Source organism: Gracilinanus agilis, chromosome 2 (assembly GCF_016433145.1).
Source record: "Gracilinanus agilis isolate LMUSP501 chromosome 2, AgileGrace, whole genome shotgun sequence".
NCBI lineage: Eukaryota > Metazoa > Chordata > Mammalia > Didelphimorphia > Didelphidae > Gracilinanus > Gracilinanus agilis.
The window spans coordinates 61000294-61019933 of NC_058131.1; the positions used below are offsets into that span (position 1 = coordinate 61000294).

The 19640-nt window shown below is 43.5% G+C and overlaps 1 protein-coding gene across 1 annotated transcript in view; it reads right to left on the reverse strand.

Annotated features, from left to right (window-relative positions):
• PLA2G15 (phospholipase A2 group XV) overlaps window positions 1-19640 on the reverse strand; it is a 34676-nt gene that overhangs the window by 9805 nt on the left and 5231 nt on the right. Inside the window, exon 2 of the mRNA XM_044659415.1 lies at window positions 343-499. Coding sequence (XP_044515350.1) covers window positions 343-499 — 157 coding nt within the window. The remainder of the gene's footprint in view (window positions 1-342; window positions 500-19640) is intronic.

Below are 19640 nucleotides of genomic sequence, written 5' to 3' on the forward strand. Positions count from 1 at the left end.
AGTGCTATTATTGAGTAGCTATGTAGTGAAGTGAATTAGAACTCTGGGCCTGGGGTCAGGAAATTTCATCTTCCTGAATCAAATCTGGCCTCAGACACTAACTAGCTGTATGACCCTGAGTAAGTCACAACCCAGTTTGTCTCAGTTTCCTCATCTGTAAAATGAGCTGGAGAAGAAAATGGCAAACCACTCCACTATTTTTGCCAAGAAAACCCCCAAATGGGGAGTCAAGCCCAAAGGAAATGGCTGAACCACAATTATTAGTCAGGGGGTTGTTCCCAAAGGGGGTTTTCTCTTAAAACAATGGCCTGTCCACTTCGCCAGCCAAAGTTTGAGGCCCACCTGATGTTATCAATCCAACAGTCGATGATGACAGGAAGAAGCAGCTCTAAATTCAACCAGAGGGTAAAATAACTGTCTGTCTTCTTGGAGCAAAGGTAATGGACTACCGTAGGTTTGTTTAGCTTAGCTTCCAGCTGGTTTCCCAAGTCACCAGGTACTGCAAGAAAGAAAAAGGCACAGTGTGAGATGCCCAGTAACAAGAGAATAGTTCTAGGAATCATGTACCATTAGGGCCCTGGCCAAGGGGACCATATCCAAGAATTATTGAAATTCCCTCTGTAGTCTCAGAGTTCCTGATCAACTACTCTCCTCCCAGGCCATGCCTAGCCTAAGATGCTTGTCTGTCACAAAGGAACAGGATAAAACTCAAGGCAGAAGACATTGGGACCAGAACTTAAAGCTATAATGGATCCTGGAGATCATCTAATCCACTCTTTACAGATTTAGAAAAAACAAGATTCAGAAAGGTAAAACAACCCACTTATAGACATGCAGCTAGTAGGAGAGGCAAGAAGTGAATGTAAGTCCTTCTGACTCCAAATCTAACACTGTGCCTTCACCATTAAATACTGTTTAACAGACTTTCCCAAAGATTACTGAACATCAATACTTTAATTAAAGGAATTCCTTAGATATTATCTAGTCCAATTCCCTTGCTTTATAGATGATGAAACTAAGACCTAGCCCAAGATTACTTATCAAAGGCAAGAGCTGGTAGGTACCGGATAGAATACAAAAAGGTCCATTTAGGATGGCTCACCACAGATTATCCTATCAGATGGGAATAAAGGGCAAGCAGCTACTCATGACTGGCAGGAATTTTTCTATATCCTAGTGTTCATCATGTACTGGTTCCCCAGAGGATAACTTATCCCACTAAGGAGATTGAGGCTATCAAATTATCTGATTTACTCTAGAAACAGCAGTCAACTCACTCTCCTGTAGATGATCTGGTAAGTGAAACTATGGAGTAAGGAAGGCTAGCGATACCTATGGGCAAGAGGCCAGAATTCTGTCTCCAACAGCACCACCATGGACAGCTTGGCTTTGCCTATGGTACATACTAGCTTATAATGATGGTGATTCTAGGAGAATATTCTTGGCATCTCAATGGCTGGCAACTCCCCCTTCAAGGTTTCTTTCTCCTAACTTGTCCAAAATGACAACTTAAAATGGCAGATCTGAGACAGACCGCATAATCTGACTGCTGGCCAAGTGGTCTACTAAAAGCTCATTTAGAGGCTGACAGAAATTAAAGTTGGAAGGAAGCTAAGAAATCATCTAGCCCAACAGTTCCCTTATTGCATGGGTCCTCAGAGCCTACGGGCACCAAGCACTGCAATTTTAATCTTTATAGAAAGCCAACAAAATATGCAAGAAGACTCAGTATAATAGAAAATATGCCTTCTGTAGACTGAAGAATGCCCCCCACATGTTATTACTTTTTCAAATATATCTAGAGTTTGCAAAAATGCCAAGTCATTTAAAAGTGTTACTGACTTTTACCTTCTATTGTCATGTGTATTCTCAGAGAGTACTAAACTACAAATGGAAGGTCCATGAAATTTTTATGGAAAAAAAAAGTCTTCAGCTTGCATGACAAGATGAAGAATGACCACTGACCTCCCTGACTTCCTTTAAATCCCAACTAAAATACTCCCCCAAACCCTCTATTCCAATGCCTTTCCCTCAGTTAATGATTTCATATTTATCTTGTCTATAGCTGGCTCTGTATATATCTGTTGGAATGTTGTCTTCTCCATTAGATGAGGAGCTCCTTGAGGGCAGATTTCCTCAGGGCTTGAATGATTCTGTTTAAATCTTTATTAAAAGGGAAAGCCTTGCTAGGAGGGGGAAGAGAGGCACTAGACATATGTCACATCATTTGAGGCCCACAAAAGCCCTGTAGGAAGGTGCTGTTGGGAGCCCCCCCAGCCCTTTTATGAATTAGGCTAAAAGAACTTGAGACTTAGCTTGGGCTTCCTGATATATTTTCAGGTATACTTGGAAATGCTTTAGAAACAAAGACATCAATTAAAAACAGGTAAAATTTTAAAAAGCTACAGAGACAAAAAGATTAGGAACTAATGACTCAGTGGAATATATTTAGTGAAGTTTAGTCATTTGGTAGAGGAGAAAGCTAAGGATCAAAGAGGTTAAACAGAGTTAGGAAGGCCCAAGTTCAAATTCAGCCTCATACTTCCTAGCTGTGTGATCCTGGAAGTCATTTAGTCCCCTGCCTCAGTTTCTTCAACTGTAAAATAGGAACAATAATGGTACTCCACCTCCACTTTGCAGGGATATAGTGAGGATCAAATGAGATATTTACAAAAAGCATTTAGCACAGTGCAACTAGGCACATGGGAGGCTCTCTCTAAAAAGTTTATTCTTCTCCTTCTCCCTTTACTGATTTATGTGATGTCTTATGACCTGGGTTAAGGTCCCAGTGCTGGGGTTTGAACTCTTTTATTCACTGAAACATTTTCTTCACAATCCCTTCTAGATAACAGAGACCTCCAAAAGACAACAAAGACTTAGAAAACAGAAGGCAGGAGAGAAGGGAGCTCTTCTCCTAATCTATCTCCCTGAAACAAGAATAGCCCATTTCTGCTAAAGAATTTCCATCACTAAAGAGGCATGCATGCTCCCAGTGCCTACCTAGGAGATTCAATTCAGATGCTGGCAAATCAATCCTCAGAGTGTCATGGAAGTCCCTTAAGAAATCACCCAGGACTCTAATCGAGGTAGGGACCAAAGATAACTTTGGAGGATTGGTGGCAACACAAGCTTCCTTCCTCTTGGCAAAGGCAGAAAGGGGCATGTGTTTTTTCAGACATGGCTAATGTGCTGAACTTTTTATTTTTATTAGGATTTGTGGTCAAGGGAAGTCACTGGGAAATAAGCAACTTTAAAAAAAAAACAAAGGCATTAATACAATTTTTAATAAGGGGGGAAAAGCTCATCTAGCTTTACCTCCAACTCTAACCACTCCATTGTGCAGGTGGAAGAGGCCAAAAGATTGGGTGATATGCCCAGAGTCACTGTGAAAAAGCTATTGAAGCAGAAGCCTCTATCTAGTGGGGAAAATGCATTGATCAAGGAGAAAAGACTGGATTCTTCTAACTACTCTCTGTGAAGGATTCCTGAGCTAATATTTCTCAATACCCCAAAATCTTCCCTTGATCATGAATTTTTGAATGTGCAATCTCTGAAACATTCCCCCAGCCCAGGTGACAGGGGTATGTATGTCTGGGAGGAGTGGGGAAGAGCTGCCTCCCTGGCTTTAAGCCCAACTTGCCTGAATCTGCACATTCCAGGGCTCTGCTCCAACTTTCCCAAAGGGCCAGAAGAGTGCCAAAAATACAAATTTTCTAGCCTTAAGCAGGTCAAAAGGCTACTTCAAGTGATAGCCTTGCTCAAGAAGGCAGGACAAAATCGCCAACAGCAAACAGGCAACAGGAACTTCAGTCCGCCTTATTTGGGGAGGAAATGAGGCAATTAAATATCCTTTACACACAGTGACCATATGCTTTCTTATTGTTGTTTGGTCATGTTTGATTCAAGACCCCATTTGGGGTTTTCTGGGCAGATACCAGAGTGGTTTGCCTTTTCCTTCTTCAGCTCATTTTACAGATGAGGTAAGAGGTAAATAGTTTGTTTTTTTTAATCATTTATTAATATTCATTTTTAACATGGTTACATGATTCATGCTCCTACTTTCCCCTTCATCCCCCGCACTCCCCCCACCCATGGCCGATGCACATTTCCACTGGTTTTATCATGTGTCCTTGTTCAAGACCTATTTCCAAATTGTTGTTAGTTGTATTGGTGTGGTAATTTCGAGTCCACATCCCCAATCATGTCCTCCTCAGCCCATGTGTTCAAGCAGTTGTTTTTCTTATATTTTTCCTCTCCTGTAGTCCTTCCTCTGAATGTGGGTAGCGTTCTTTACCATAAATCCCTCAGAGTAAATAGAGTTTTAAGGGAGTGATTTGCCCACAGTCACACAGCTAGAAAGAGTCTGAGGCTGGATTTGAATTCAGGAAAGAGGAGTCTTCTTGCCTCCAGACCTGGCATGCTCTCCACTGCACCGTCTAAAAGCCAGAGCCTGACTATAGAAAGGGCACAAGACTAGAGCTCTCCAGTGCAATCCCTGGAGCATCACAGCAGACTCCAGCGAATCCTCTCTCCCATGTTTACTGATGAGCACACTGAGGGTCAGGGAAGTCACCACCTGACCTGAATGTGTCACCCACAAGCTTGTTATGAAATGCAGGGAAAATACTGTATACAAAGTGTTATAGAAAGTTGCCACATTGTGTGCAGATGTCTTTTGCACATTCCCAAGTACCATACAAAGAAAAGCAGAACATCATCCTTCATAAATGAGAAGAGAGCTTCAGAGAAATTGTCCCTAGTTGGAAATAAAACTAGAGTTCTTTCCATTCTACTACTTTGCTTCCTCCTCTCCTTACACAGCCAAAAACAATTCTTTAACAATTCTAGCTAGCATTTCTAGAGCATCTTAAAAGTTTGCAAAGAACCTTACATATGCTATCTCATTTGATCCTTACAACAAATCCAGGAGCTAGGTGCCATTATCATTATTATTATGCCAGAGCAGATACAAAGGTTTTTTTTATTTACATGGTATTTTATTTTTTAAAAAACTTTTTCTATGGTTACATGATTCATGCTCTCTCCCTCCTCCCTCCTAGAGCTGACAAGCAATTCTACTGGGTTATACATGCTATCTAGGTGCTACTACTAATCCCAATTTTACAGATGAAGAAAACTGAGGCTGAGCCAGTTTAAATTATTTACCCAGGAGTCAAACAGTTCCTAAGTATTCGAGGCAGAATTAGAATTCAAGGGGGCAGCTAAATGGATCAGTAGATAGAGAGCCAGGCCTAGAGATGGGAGGTCCTGGATTCAAATATGACCTCAGCAGATACTTCCTAGCTGTGTGACCCTGGAGAAGTCACTTAACCCTCACTGCCTAGCCCTTACCACTCTTCTGCTTTGGAACAAATATACCATATTGATTATAAGATGGAAGGTAAGGGAAAAAAAAAAGAATTTAAATTCAGTCTCTTGACTCAAAGTCCAGGCCTCTTATCCATTGTGTCCCTTAGCTACTCTAACATAGGATTCCTTTGCCATTCCTATTTTATCTTCTCCTGAAATGTTACATATTTGAGAAATGAAGCCTTTACTGGAGAAATTTGCTGTAAAGTAGTTGGTTTTTTCCCACCCAGTTTCTTACTTTCCTTCTCATCTTGTCTGCACTGGTTCTGTTAGTAGTTCGTATAAAAACTTTTTAATTCAACATAATCAAAATTATACATTTTAATTCCTGTGACCTTCTCTATCTCTTGCTTGGTCAAAAATTCTTCCCTTATCCATAGATCTGGCAAGTAATAGTGTGAGAAGTTGGTCTACATACCTACTTTCTTTCCAGTTTTTCCTAGTCATTTTTGTCAAACAATGTGTTTTTGTCCCCAAAGCTTAGATTTTTACTAGATTACTATCATCACTTGCTAGCATGTATGATGTACCTAATCCATTCTGCTGACCCACCACTCTATCTGCTGACCAGAACCAGAGGGTTTTCGTGATTACCTCTTTCTACTCTAGTAAGTAGGTACACTCAGAAATTGAGCCCCAGGGACTTTGCCCTGCCAGCATTGGGCTGGACATTCTGAGTTAATAACATTTGGATTCGAAGGCACTTGGAGCTAGACATGTCTAAAGCAGGAGCTCTCAACCCTTTTGTGTGTCCTGGACTCTTTAGCAGTCTACAGAAGCCTATGGACTCCTGCTCAGAACCATGTTTTTAAACTTATATGATTAAAATACATACGATTAAAGAAGGGAGATCAATTACACTGAAATCTGAATTTTTTTTACTAATCCCCTCATTTTAAGGATCAAGAAGCTATAGAGGAATCGAAAGAAGCTGTCACACTGCCCCCAAGACCACCCAGCAATAAGTAACAGAGATGGAGCTGCTTTGTCCAAGAAGGTAAGGTCAGGTTTATTCATCCTATCCCTCTAACCTTCCCTGGACTCACTGCAGATTTGGCAGAAGGGCTGGACTTGAGTTGAGGCTGTGCCTGGTGGTTGGGAAAGAGAGCAAAGCTAACCGAACAAACACTGCCCCCAAAACTGAGAGGCTGAGCTAACTAGTTGGACAGGAAGGAGCTCACTCATCTGGCCCTGCCCAGATCAGGCTGGCAGTTTTGCACAATCCAGAGTCATCTATCCCAAACTGATGGAAACCAACCAAGGTAAGAAATGACAAACATGGGCAGTGGCCCAACAGCAGTCAGCAATTATGATCTAACACATTCTTGGGCTTAAGAATCCTTTAATTAAATTGTTACTACACTTATGGAAAGAAAACTTTGGGGCAGCTAGGTGGCTCAGCGGATAGAGAGCTAAGCCTGGAGATAGGAGATTCTGGGTTCAAATGTGGCCTCAGACACTCCCTAGCTGTGTGATCCCAATTGACTAGCCCTTACCACTCTTCTGTTTTAGAAATTCCAAGACAGAATTTAAGTTAAAAATTTTAATAAAATATAAACAACCAATAACTTTAAATTTAAAAAACAGGTTTTAAATTGCCTTGAAGTATACCATCTTATATGCCACATAAAGGACAATGATTCCTTATGCTGACCATCTTGCAGAGTAAAATAAGAAAAAGTAGAACCCCTGTTGACAAAATGGTCTATGACATTATTAGAGCTAAGAATTCCTGACATTCAGAACATTTCTCTTCTCCATTGACCTAAATTTTACCTAGCCTAAGCAAACCCTACTTCCTTCATAAAATCTTCTAAAATCACTATGCCCCACCATAACCTCTTCATGGGCCAATCATTTTACCTTTTTAAATCTCCATTTTCTTATCTATAAAATGGGCATATCTGTATCCTCAAAGGGTTGTAGAAATCAATTTAAAAGCACTTTATGGGGGGGGGGGCAGTGAAGTGACTCAGTGGATAAGAGCAAGACCCAGAGTAGGGAGGTCCTAGGTTCAAAATTAGCTTCAGACAGCTGTGTGATCCTGGGCAAGTCACCTAACTGCTATTGCCTAATCCTTACCTTACTTTTGCCTTGGAACTAATACACAGTATTAATTCTAATTCAGAAAGTAAGGGTTAAAAATACACTTTACAGACTTTAAAGCATATTAGCTATCATTTCTACTGGTCAGAGATCATCTTCATATGGAATTTATGGCTATAAAAATGTTGAGTTGCAATTCCTTTCATTTGACAGGAACACTGACATCTGAGAAAGTAAAATAACATTGGTCCTATCCTAGAGAAGAAAGACTAATTCCGTTTAGGTCATTTTGAGTATAAGATGTCTATGGGACATCCACTTTGAAATGTCCAATAGGCAGTTGGTGATCTGAGATTAAGGGTTAAGAGACTAGTGAGACCATTTCCATCAATGGCTAGAGAAGGGAGCTTCTTGGCATTCCCAAGCTGCCATGTCCCACCCAGGCCCTGTCTGTACACCATCTCCTTTTCTGGCTGTGACACAACTCCTCTCAGACACAGCTGACCCCCCTCTCATGAGGATAACCTCCCTGAAATACTTCTTCTATAATATTTCCTGCCCATCATCATCCTTTCCCCATTCTGGGGATTCTGACCTGGGCTTTCACAGCCCTTTCCAAGCCCCTCTAAGACTTCCTCTCAGTCCCTCTGCTTTCTCTGGAATGTTTGCTCCCTGGGAAACAAGCTGGCATTGGTCTTAAGCCTTCTCCATCATCTGACCCCTGGCCTCTGCCTGGGCTGCGCTGGGTCAGGGAGTTCAAATCCAGTCTCAGATGCTTAACAAGTTGTGTGACCCTGAGCAAGGGATGTGCCCCATTTCAGTTTCCCCAAATGTGAAATGAGGACAATAAGAACACTTCCCTTCCAGGGTCAGGGTGAAAATTAAATGAGATACTAGGGAAACCACACTGGCATGGTGGCAGGCACACAGTCATTGCTTTCTTCCTGATGACAGGCTGCCTTCTCCCTCTCACCCTGGACTAGCTGGTGGAGGAGTGAGCAGACCCCTTGCTCCCTCCATTGCTACTTCCAGGCTCTTCTCTACGCCAATATGGCTCAGGATCTTTTGTCAAATGTAAAATGATGCTGGGCCCTCCTGAATGCCAGCCCAGGCCCCAACCCCCACCTCCCCTCACTTCCCCCAGCTGACTATGATCCACAAACAAGAGCTGTGATCCACAAACAAGAGGCTTTGTCTGTCCCATCCAGACCCTGGACATTGCCACTGGCTGTTCCTGAGGCTAAGAATACTCTCCTTCCTCCCTTGGCTGCCTTGGGTTTCTGGTTTCCTTCATCTCAGTAAAAATGCCAGGTTGCAAGGAGCACCCCCAGGCCTCCTTCCTCTTAGTGCCTAAGGAGTGTTCTCATGTATCCTGCAAGCATTTTGTTTGTATGTTGTCTCCCCCATCAGAAGAGGGCCTCTAGGGGCTTTGCCTTTTCTTTGTCTCTCCAGCACTTAGCAGAGTGCCTGGGTACATAGTAGATTCTTTAAAAAAAAAAAAAAAAGAAAGGCCTCTACAAAAGAATACAGGAGTAAAAGAACCAACAAGGAGACAGAGTGAAACAACTTTCAAGAAAAGAAAAACCCAAAAGGTAGGCAAAAACATCTGGGGCACTGGGGTGAGTGGAGAGCAGGGCCAGCAAGAGGCTGTAGCAAGGAGGGAAGAGAAAGCCAAGAGAAAGTCACACCCCCACCCCCCACATCTCCTCTCCTAAATTCAAGCCAACATCTAGACCCTGAGATCCTGCCTGGGCAAATAGTGGTGCAAGCCAATCCACACCCCTTGAAATTTCAAACCTATGGAAAAGTCCAGAGCCCCAGTTTAGGGAATTCTAGTCTGGGTTTGGATAAGGACTTAGTTCACACTTTGGAGGTAGGTACTAAAGTACTAAGTACTGATCTTTTTGCCTAAAGCTCAGGGTAAGCTCCAAGACAGGATAATCAAGGGTGCCTGACTAGATCAAGTACACAATGAGACCAAAAACTAGAGCCTAAGCCTGGGGCTGGAATTTGATCAGCCCCAGACCTGATCAAGATCAGAAGATCAGAGTGAGATCAAAAACTTACACCTAAGTCTGAGACAAGTCCTTAAGCCACCAGGGTCAATTGAACTAGCAGGAGGAGGCTCTCAGAGCTCTCAGCCCTCAGACCATCACATCATCTATAATTAGATGGCAAAAATGAGCAAACATCAAAAAAAGCACCTACACTAAAGAATTTTTATGGAGACAAAGAGCAAGGTGCAGACACAGGAGAGAGCAAAAGCAAAGTAAACCCATGCAAAATCCAAGAGAAAAATATGGATTGAACACAGATTCTGGATTCTGGAAGAACTAAAAAAAAAAAAAAAAAAAGACTTCAAAAACCAATTACAAGAGGCAGAGGAAAAGTGGGAAGGAGAAAAACAAAAACAAAAACAAACACCTCACCTTTTGTCTCAGAATCAATACTGTATTGGTTTCAAGGCAGGAGAGTGGTAAGAGTTTGGCAATGGGAGTGAAGTGACTTGTCCAGGGTCACATAGCTAGGAAGGATCTGATCTGAGGCTGGATTTGAGCCCAAGACCTCCCATCTCCAGGCCTGGTTCTCTATACACCAGGCTGCTTAGCTGCCCCATGTACTATGTTCTTTAAAAATGTCTGCTGAATGTCAGGACACAATAGCAGAGAGGGATTAGAAAAATCTGCTGTTATTGTTATTTTTTCAGGTCTAGGATGTCCAGTTTTCCAAGACTAGAAACCACAGCTTTTACTTCTTATTTCTAGCAGCACAAACACCAGCCTTGCCCACATGGTAGCTCAGGCAGTGTGAGCAGCAGGAACCAAAGGTGGATGGATGGATGGTACAGGGACTTGGGAGGTTTCCAGCAGAAAGGCAGCAGAATGACAAACTTTCCCTTAGGAAGAGCACAGACTCTGGAGTGAGACAGTTCTAACTCTGCCCCAAAACTCTTTGTGATATTGGTAAAGTTATTTAACCTCTCTGGGCTAGTCTCCTCTAAAAAATAACTTGGAACAGACCATCTAAGGCCTATCACACTACACAGAAAACACACACACACACACACACACACACACACACACACACACACACACACACACATCTTCTTGGCTTACAAGCCTATCCATCTAGACAGCCCAGTGGACAGAGTGTGAGGCTTGGACTAGAGAGGATCTGGGTTCAAATTTGACCTCAGACACTTCTTACTTATGTGGCCCTTACTACTCTTCTGTCTTAAAATCGATAACAAGATAGAAGGTGTTAAAAAAAAGTCTATGATCACAGGAGATAGATAGTAAATAAATACCTTTTTGTTCATAGGCTCAGACAGCTGGTCTTAATTTTATACATGAGGAAACTGAGGCCCAGGGAGGCTGTGTTTTGACCACAGTTAGCTGGGCAGTAGACACCAGAGACAAAAGACTGAACCCAAATGCTTTGACATCAAAGTCAATACCTTTCCCATTGCACCTCACTAAATATGTTTTTGAAGACATAAAATATATATTGCCTTATAGCTATATGATCAAAGGAGTCAGGGAACTGATTGAAGGAAAACCAATTCCTAAACCACTTTACTCCTATAGAAGCTAAATGAATATAAGGATACCCAGAGCTGTTACTCTTACTACTATCACAATTTATAATTGAATTTTTAAAATTTTGTCTTTATTATGCAAAACACTTCCATGTTGGTCATTACTGTAAGAGCACACTTGTATATCACCAAAACCCCAAAACAAAACCATACATACACTGATGTAAAAGACTGTACACTTTGATCCATATCCATCTGACCCCAACAGTTCTCTCTGGAGGTGAGTAGTATAGAACAGGATTTTTTATAGAGCTTTCAGGGTTTATAAAGTACTTTCTTCACAAGGTCAGATATAAATACCCCCATTTTATAGGTGAGGAGATTATGACTAAAAGAGGGAAAATGGCTTGCCTGTGGTCACAGAGCTGAAGCCAGGATTCATAGCTAAGTCTCATTAAATATCTCCTTTGAACAGAAAGCCCCATTGTTCTTTTTTCAGTGTCCTAGTCCCTACCCAGGAGGGATGTTCTAACCCCTATCCCTGTTGGACGTCAAAACCTGCTATACTTGGAAGTCAGAAGGAAGGCTGACCAGGAAATTTTACTCCAATGCAATTCTCTCTTTGTGTCTCCAAGGCCCGAGCTCTGAGAGAGAGAAAGGGGGGCCAGAGAATTAAGGGAGAGTAAGCCAGAGTCTGAGGAATGTTAGTCCAATGGCTGGTGACTGCCCATCAGAAATCAAGGGCAATCTCAGGTCAGAGACTGCCAAGACTTGGGCTAGTTACACTACAGGGTGGCATGCTTGACAAGAAAAAGGAACTATGGTAATATACAAGGGAAAGACACAAAGACCAGTGTTACCCTTGAATGATGCCAATCTGGAGCCAACAGCCATGGTATAAAGTAGAAAGGATAGGAGAGCTAGCTCCTATCCCCAGTTCTGCCACTGACCATCAGTGTTGACCTCAATTGGGCCATTCTTCCCCTTCCCCCCAGACTCAGTTTCCTCATCTGTAAAAGGAGGGGTTGAGGATATGGACTTAGAAGACTTCAGAGCATGGATCTGCTTGCTCTCTATGTGACTCTGCCTCAATAAGTCTCAGCTTCTCCATCTGTAAAATAGCGATATCAGATTCAATGATTCAGGGTTCTGTCCACCTTTTAGTAAGTCTATGGTACTTTGAAAGTAAGACAACAGAACCAGTCTGCTCACCTGCCCCAGCAGACCCACTACCCCCTTAAGAGTCAAAGCCTCCAGTTACTATATGAAACAGATAAGAATTCCTGCTGGGGACTAGCATCAAGGCTATATAGTAGGCAGCGTCAAAGAAACCAATGAGGCAGTTTTTGCCCACAAAGAACTAGCAATGCTGCTGGTGAAATGAGATAAACCCACATGAAAAGATAACTAACAGCAACCCAAAACAGAGATAAATTCCCAGTGAGAGATGCTCTCCCTCACCTCCCACATCCAATTACTTGCTAGAGCTTCTCAATTCTGCCTCCACAGTCCTTACTAAATGTCCCTCTCCACAGCCTCTCCCAGCATATTAGCAAAGTTCCTGGGACCTAATGAAGAGACACTGAGACAACCACCAGCTTGGGGGCCTTAGCCAAGGCACTTTGGGCTTCTTGGATGGGCCCTTTCTCCTTTGTCCTCTCCAGTTCTGGAGCCCAGGAGGATGATCCAATAAACTCTGGCCACAGTTCCAGGAGTGGGTGTGTAGATCTCACTTTTCTCCTCCCTGGCCAATTTCTCCCAGTGGGTTTTCTCCCCCACTAGAAAGGTTTGCCTTTGCTTCTGTATTAAGTCAATATAAGCTTTTAAGCCAGATACTGGGCTAAATCCTAGGGATACTGAGACAAACACTCCCTGCTCTCAAAGAGCTGACCATCTAATTTTTATTGGACCATTTTGTATATTACAATCTAATCCCAGGTATTTAGCACATAGGTAGGAAGCTTTAGAAACTCTTTCCCCCTTCCACTTAGATTCATAAGCTACCACCTTAGTATAGGTCTGCATCCCCTCACCTGATCTATTTCAAAATCCTCCAAGAATTAGGTTTGTCGATCCCTGGTCTCTTTCCTACTCCATTTAATCTATAACCAACTTGCAAAATAATATTTGTAAAGTTTAAGTCTTGACCATATCAACCCTCTTTTCAATTAACTCCACAGGATCCCTAGTTTTCTCTGGGATGAAATATACACCCTGTCTGGCAGCTGAAGCTCTTTACCCCATGGACCTTTCTGACTTGTTTCCACATTGCTATCTTCCTTAGAGGCAGCCAGGTGGCTCAGTGGATAGAACTGTGGGCTTGGAATCAGGAAGGTTCATCTTCCTGACTTCAAATCCAGCCTTAGACACTTACTAGCTGGTAACCCCAGGCAAGTCATTTCATCCTGTTTGCCTCAGTTTCCTCATCTGTAAAATGAGAAGGAAATGGCAAACTACTCTAGGATCTTTGCCAAGAAAACCCCCAGTGAGGTCACACAGAGTGGGACATGACTGACCACCTCCCTTGTACTCTGTGCACTTAACTTTCCTGGCTTTCTTTTTTTTTTTTTTTTAAACCCTTAACTTCTGGGTATTGGCTCCTAAGTGGAAGAGTGGTAAGGGTGGGCAATGGGGGTCAAGTGACTTGCCCAGGGTCACACAGCTGGGAAGTGTCTGAGGCTGGATTTGAACCTAGGACCTCCTGTCTCTAGGCCTGACTCTCAATCCACTGAGCTACCCAGCTGCCCCCTTGCCTGGCTTTCTTGCTGTTCTTCACACATTCAATATACCATCATCCATCTCCACACTTTTGCACTGGTCATGTGCCAGGCCTAAAGTGCTCTCCTTCCTCACCATTCCTTCAAAGTTGAGTTCAAGAGGCATCCTCTCCAAGAGGCTTTTCCTGCCCTGCCTCTCCCCATTCCCTACCCCTTCTCCAAGGAGGATTTATTTGGGTGCCTTTTGTTCATCACTAGAAAAGCCCACTCTATAAAAGTAAGCTCTTGGAGGGCAGAAATGTTCCACTTTTCTTTTTATTTGCCCCCCTCCCCAACTTAGTACTGTGAATCCTTGTAGACTGATATAAACAATAGGACTTTAGAAGGAGGAATGTTTCTGATTGAGAAACCTTTTAGGAAGAGGTGGAATTTGGACTAAAGAAACAAAGCATCCTGTGGTCCAGGAGAGGTAGGAACTCCCCTCAGCCAGTGAGAGGCTCTGCAGCAGTCCTGACTCCAGATGGCACTCCCCCTTCCCAGCTTGCTGCACTCACATTTGTCACCAATAAATTGGGCACCGGTGCTCTGAGAGGGTAGTGAGCCTACCCCCCAAGGAGCAGGTGGGGATAGCCCAGAAGAGGGGAGCTGCAAGCAGCTTTTACAGTTAATAAAACATCATAGTAACTGTGGCTCAAAAGTGATTTAAAAAGCTCTCAAAGGAAAACAAAGGAGGGAGACTATTTAAAGGTAACAAAAATTCCTTCTACCTCCCACCCACAGCTTGGAATATGCCCCTTTTTAAAGAAAGGGAAATCTTTTCGATTTTTCTCCTGCCCTAATTTCAGGTCTTCAGGGAATGGGTGAAAATAGGAACTGCATACAATTTACAAGTTATCTACCTGTCACTACGTCAGGTGTTTCTGGCTAGGTTATACTCACATTCAGGGTGGTATCAACCCACAGCTCAACTTCCAGGCAGAGTAATTAGGAACTCTAATCTAAAGCCTTTATTGTGGCAAATAGCTTTTGGCTTCTTCCCCAGGAGGCCTGAACTGTCAACAAGGAGCAGAACCTGACTGTTGATATGTGGTACTAAAAATGAAAACCCCTGGATGTAGAAGTCTGGGAGCCTCTGCCATTAAAGTTAAAGTCCTGCCATGAATTTGCTGTGTAACCCTGACACATCATTCTTCCTTTCTGGGCCTCAGCACTCTAAAAGGGGAACCTGAACTAGCTGACTTGTAAGGTCCCTTCTAGTTTATACACAAGGTTTGTGTCGATTGGTTTCGATGAACTGTTTGACTTTGCTCCAAGGAAAGGCTCCCTGGGAGGAGGTAAGGGGAAGGAGGGGATAACAGGATATACAGAAATAAGGCATTGAGAAAATCTGAGAAAACCAAACCAAACCAAATGATTCTGATTTCTCTTTTCCCTAATCCTTCCTCAATAAAATGGCTGAAAATGGATATTCCTCCAGGAAATAAAGATAGGAATGACCCCAAGGAAATATTTGAATAGGCTGTTCCTTGAACAGTGTTTGGGCTGAATTTTCTACTAATCCCAAGTTTTGCCTATGTCCACAGGAATGACTGAAGTCCTCCTTCATTCATCTGTTTATACTGGGGAATGGATAAACACGAAAAGAGACAATGAGTTGTGAATGGGAGATTAGGGGGAGGCTGAGGTTGGGCTGCCTCAGATAATTACTGAGTCTTGTTTTTTTATGACTCTCAGTTTCTCCCTGAACTTCCACAATCACTTTGAGTCACAATAAACAATAATCTTGAAACTGAGCAATGAAGAACTGAATGGCAGGAGTGGGCAGGCTATTGTTCAGTCGTGTTCAACTTTTCAGAACCTCATTGGGGGTTTTCTTGGCACAGATAATGGAGTAGTTTGTCATTTCCCTCTCCAGCTCATTTTACAGATGAGGGAACTGAGGCAACTAGGCTTAAGTTACTTGTCCAGGATCACATAGCTAGTACATATCCAAGGCTGGATGTGAACTCAGGTCTTTTTGATTCCTAGACCTGGGCTCTATCCACTGTGCCACCCAGCTACCCCATGAATAGGCTATAAATTATTAAAAATGAAAACTTACAAAGTGGAATCAAGACGGCGAGTCCCCCGGCAAAGGATCAGGGGTGGCTGGGATCTTCTGTAAGACAAAGTAAAGCAAACCCTCTTATCCCAAGGCACTGGGCAAGGGGATTCCATGTAGGGGCTCACTGGGAAAACAGGAACCAGGAGGGATGCTCCTACTTAGATGATCAGAATCACATCCACAACCAGGCAGAAAGTCCCAGGTTCATTTTCAAGTTTCTAACCACCTCCTTATGAATGCTATAGAGGCAGCTGGGTGGCTCAGTGGGATAGAGCCAGGTCTAGAGATAGGAGATCCTGGGTTCAAATTTGGCTTCATATACTTCCTAGCTGTGTGACCCTGGACAAATAACTTAACTCCAGTTGCCTAGCCCTTACCACTCTTCTGCCTTGGAACTGATACTTAGTATTGAACCTAAGACAGAAGGTAAGGGTTAAAAAAAAATGCTGTGAAATTACAAAGATTAAATTTGCTACCAAAGAAAAGGTATGGGACTATTTCTCCCATTTTTTGCAAAAGTGGAGAACTATGGGTGTCAGACTTTTTCAATGTATTGGTTAGTTTCACTAAATTTTATTTCTCTTTTTAATTCTTTGTTATAAAATCACGAGGGTTCTCTGGGAGGGTTTGGGAGGGATAAAAAAGGAAATAAAAGTAGGCAATGTAAAAACAAAAGACATTAATGAATTTTTTTTAAGTCTACATATAGGTCACAGGAGTTCATCAGTAACTAACCAAGCCTGTTATTTCACAGGATAAGTAGGCTTCTCACACATAGCTCACCTCTCCTTTTGAGGCTCAGCAGTCTTTTCCCAGTATCAAGGGGAGAAGGATAAATAAGATGGATAACTTCTCTCTGTCCTCCTCTCTCAGAACTGGGCCAGCACCTCTCCCTGAGCACAAGTCCAAGGAAGAAATCCTCATCACAGATCCCAGGCCCACACCAGGAAGGAGATGGAAGGGATAAGCCTAACTCCCTATCTAAAACAATCACCTCCACTCACAAACCCCAGCCTTTTCAGGTAGTTCCCTTTCCAGGTATCATTTACACTCAAGTCCTAGTGATTGATGACTAACACTTCGGGGATAGAGCTGCAATTTTTTTTTTAAACCACAGGAAGAAAGCTACGCTCAACATGAAATGTATAAAGTGCACCAGATATTAAGAGTTAAAGGCCACATCTGTAAGCCCCAAAGCCTAGCAAATAGACTGAGCCACAGCTAACGCCTTGTTCAAGACTGTACAGGAGTAGCAATCAGCAAGCTCCAAGACAAAAAGCAGATTTCTCGCTGAGACATGCAGAGCACCAATTGCATAGAGGGACTTGTTAAGAGCAGGAAGGAAGATTTCTCATCCTCTGTCCTTCCTAAAAGGAAGGCCTTCTTCTGAAAGTTTGTTCATCCTGGGTCTGCTACTGCTGCTCCATTTTGATTAACAGCCCACAATAGGATTCAAGATCATTATGTCTCAGAGACATGCAGGACTTAAAGCAGAGATCAGGAGGTGGATAGGACAGTGCCACGAAGGGTGCTCTGGTTTGGCCCTTAAGATTTTGGATTTTTTTTTTAAACCTTTACCTTCTGTCTTTGAATCACTACTATGTATTGGTTCTAAGGGAGAAGAGGAGTAAGGGCTAAGCAATGGGGGTTAAGTGACTTACCCAGGGTCATACAGCCGGGAAGTGTCTGAGGTCATATTTGAACTCAGGGCCTCTCATCTCCAGGCCTGGTTCTCAATCCTCTCAGCCACCTAACTTCCCCTTAGATTTTGGATCTTGTTAGAATTCTGGCTCTTCAACATATCACCCAGTGTGCCTGGGTGATTTAACAATATGGGCCTCAGTTTTTGTATATCAAGGGAGAAGGTTAGCTAAATGATCTCTAAAGTCCCTTCTAGTTCCAACCCAAGATCTTATGAAAATGCAATTCTTTCTCTCTCCCCCCTGGTCACAGGTTCACTGACCAGCGTCCTCCACAATGGCATGGAGCTATTTTGGCCAAGCATCCTGCGATCCTGTGCCAGGGAGCATGCCTCAAACAAGTTATCTCTGAAGGCAAGCCCAATTTCTGGCAGAGGAACCACACATGGCAGGACTCTGTCACCAGCAAAGTAACAGAAGCGTCACGACCCAGGAAGAAAGGTTACTCACCAACTCTGAGGCAAAGGACCCATGAAGGCCCACAAATGGAAAAGAGAACTACGGTCACCAATATCCCCAATGGGGGGAAGGGGAAGGGAGAGAGGGAGGGGTACTGCCCTTCCTCCCACTGTAAACATCCTCTGGTCACCTGTCTGACTCCTTCCCTTCCCTTCCCCTTCTACTAGCCCTGACTCCAAAGGTCAGAGCAGTGAGTCCCAACATTCACCCCATGTAATAATACTTGGATGAGACCAAGGCATAAGTCACAAGATGGCTAGAAAAAAACCCTGGCTCTCTCCCTCTCTTATCCTCCCTCTGGCCCTCAAGGGTCAAAGAGCAGACAAGTCATAAGGGTTATGAAGAAACAAATCCATAAAACAACCCTCAGGCCCTGAAAGAACTGGTCACAACCTCCCCACCCACATTCTTATTTTTACAGATGAGAAAAGTGAGGCCTAGAAGGCCTACGGTCCCAGGAAATGGAAAATGAATACAGGTCCAGACTTCAAATCCATAGCAGTTTCCACCCTATTACAGGGCATAAAAAAGGGAAGGAGCAATAGAAAGACAAAGGAAAGGTTGTAAAGAGTGTGGAAGGAGGAAGTCAGGGGCAGAAGGCAGGCTGACAAAGAGGGTGTAGAGGCAGTGGTGAGGGAGGAATGGTGTCCAAGGTCCCTTCCTGGTCTAAATTAATGACAGCTTATGAAGGCTGTGGAATGTCTTTCTCTCCCTAAAGACAGGAGGGCTGAGCTCTCTGAGCTTGGATAAAGGAGAGCAGACTGGGGTGGGAAGAGTGGGAAGTGGGCATCTGCAGGTGTCAGGGACAGGAGGGGGGGCCCCAAAGTGCAATAAAAGGTGAGGTGCACTTGTTTTAGGAACTGGGACAGAAACCAGCAAGGAGTGAATCACAGCTTGGGTGAATGTGGGAGCCCAACAATGGGAAAGGAGCAATATTAAGCAGTGAGGTGTCCCAGTGATGTGGGAGGCAGGTGTTTTTATTATTCCCATTTTACAAATGAGCAAACTGAGGTTAAATGACTCATTCTGGGTCATGCAGCTAGGTAGTGGTCCAAGCCCATCTTGGATGCTTATCAGCTGTACCAAGTCCCTTACTCTCTATTAGCCTTAATTTCTTTATCTGTAAAATGGGGGAAACAAAGTACCTACTCCACTGGCTGGTGAATGAGATAAGAAGTCAAGTGCTAGCTTCACAAACATTAGATGTTCCTATATTGAGAAAAGGAGCTCTGGGGTGAGTAGGGGATGGGTTAACTGGGGAAACCAGGGCAGGAAAGACTGGGAGATGTGGGAGGAAGCAAGAAGGATGGGGAAGACAAGAAATCTTGGGGTGATCAGTGGGAAAAGGGGGTGGCAGGAAACATTGCCCCTCACAGTGGGAAGCTGGAAGAAAGGAGAGGGATGAGGAGGACAGAAGTAGATTCTTGGGGATGAGCACAGGATGGCTCCCAAGGTAAAGGAGGGATGGCATTAAGTATTCATGTGTCTGGGCTCCGTAGGAGGGTGCGCACAGGGAGTTGGGGAGAGGGAAGGAGCCTTGGGCGGAATACCCAAGGAAGGGGGGAGGTGACATAAAGTAGTCGGTATTCCCCAGGGCTGAGGGATGGAAGGAGCCTCTGGGTGGGTGGTAAATCGGCGGAGAAAGAGGGAGAACAGGGAGACAGGAGGGGAAATGGATGAAATAACCAAATGGGATGGGGGGGGGG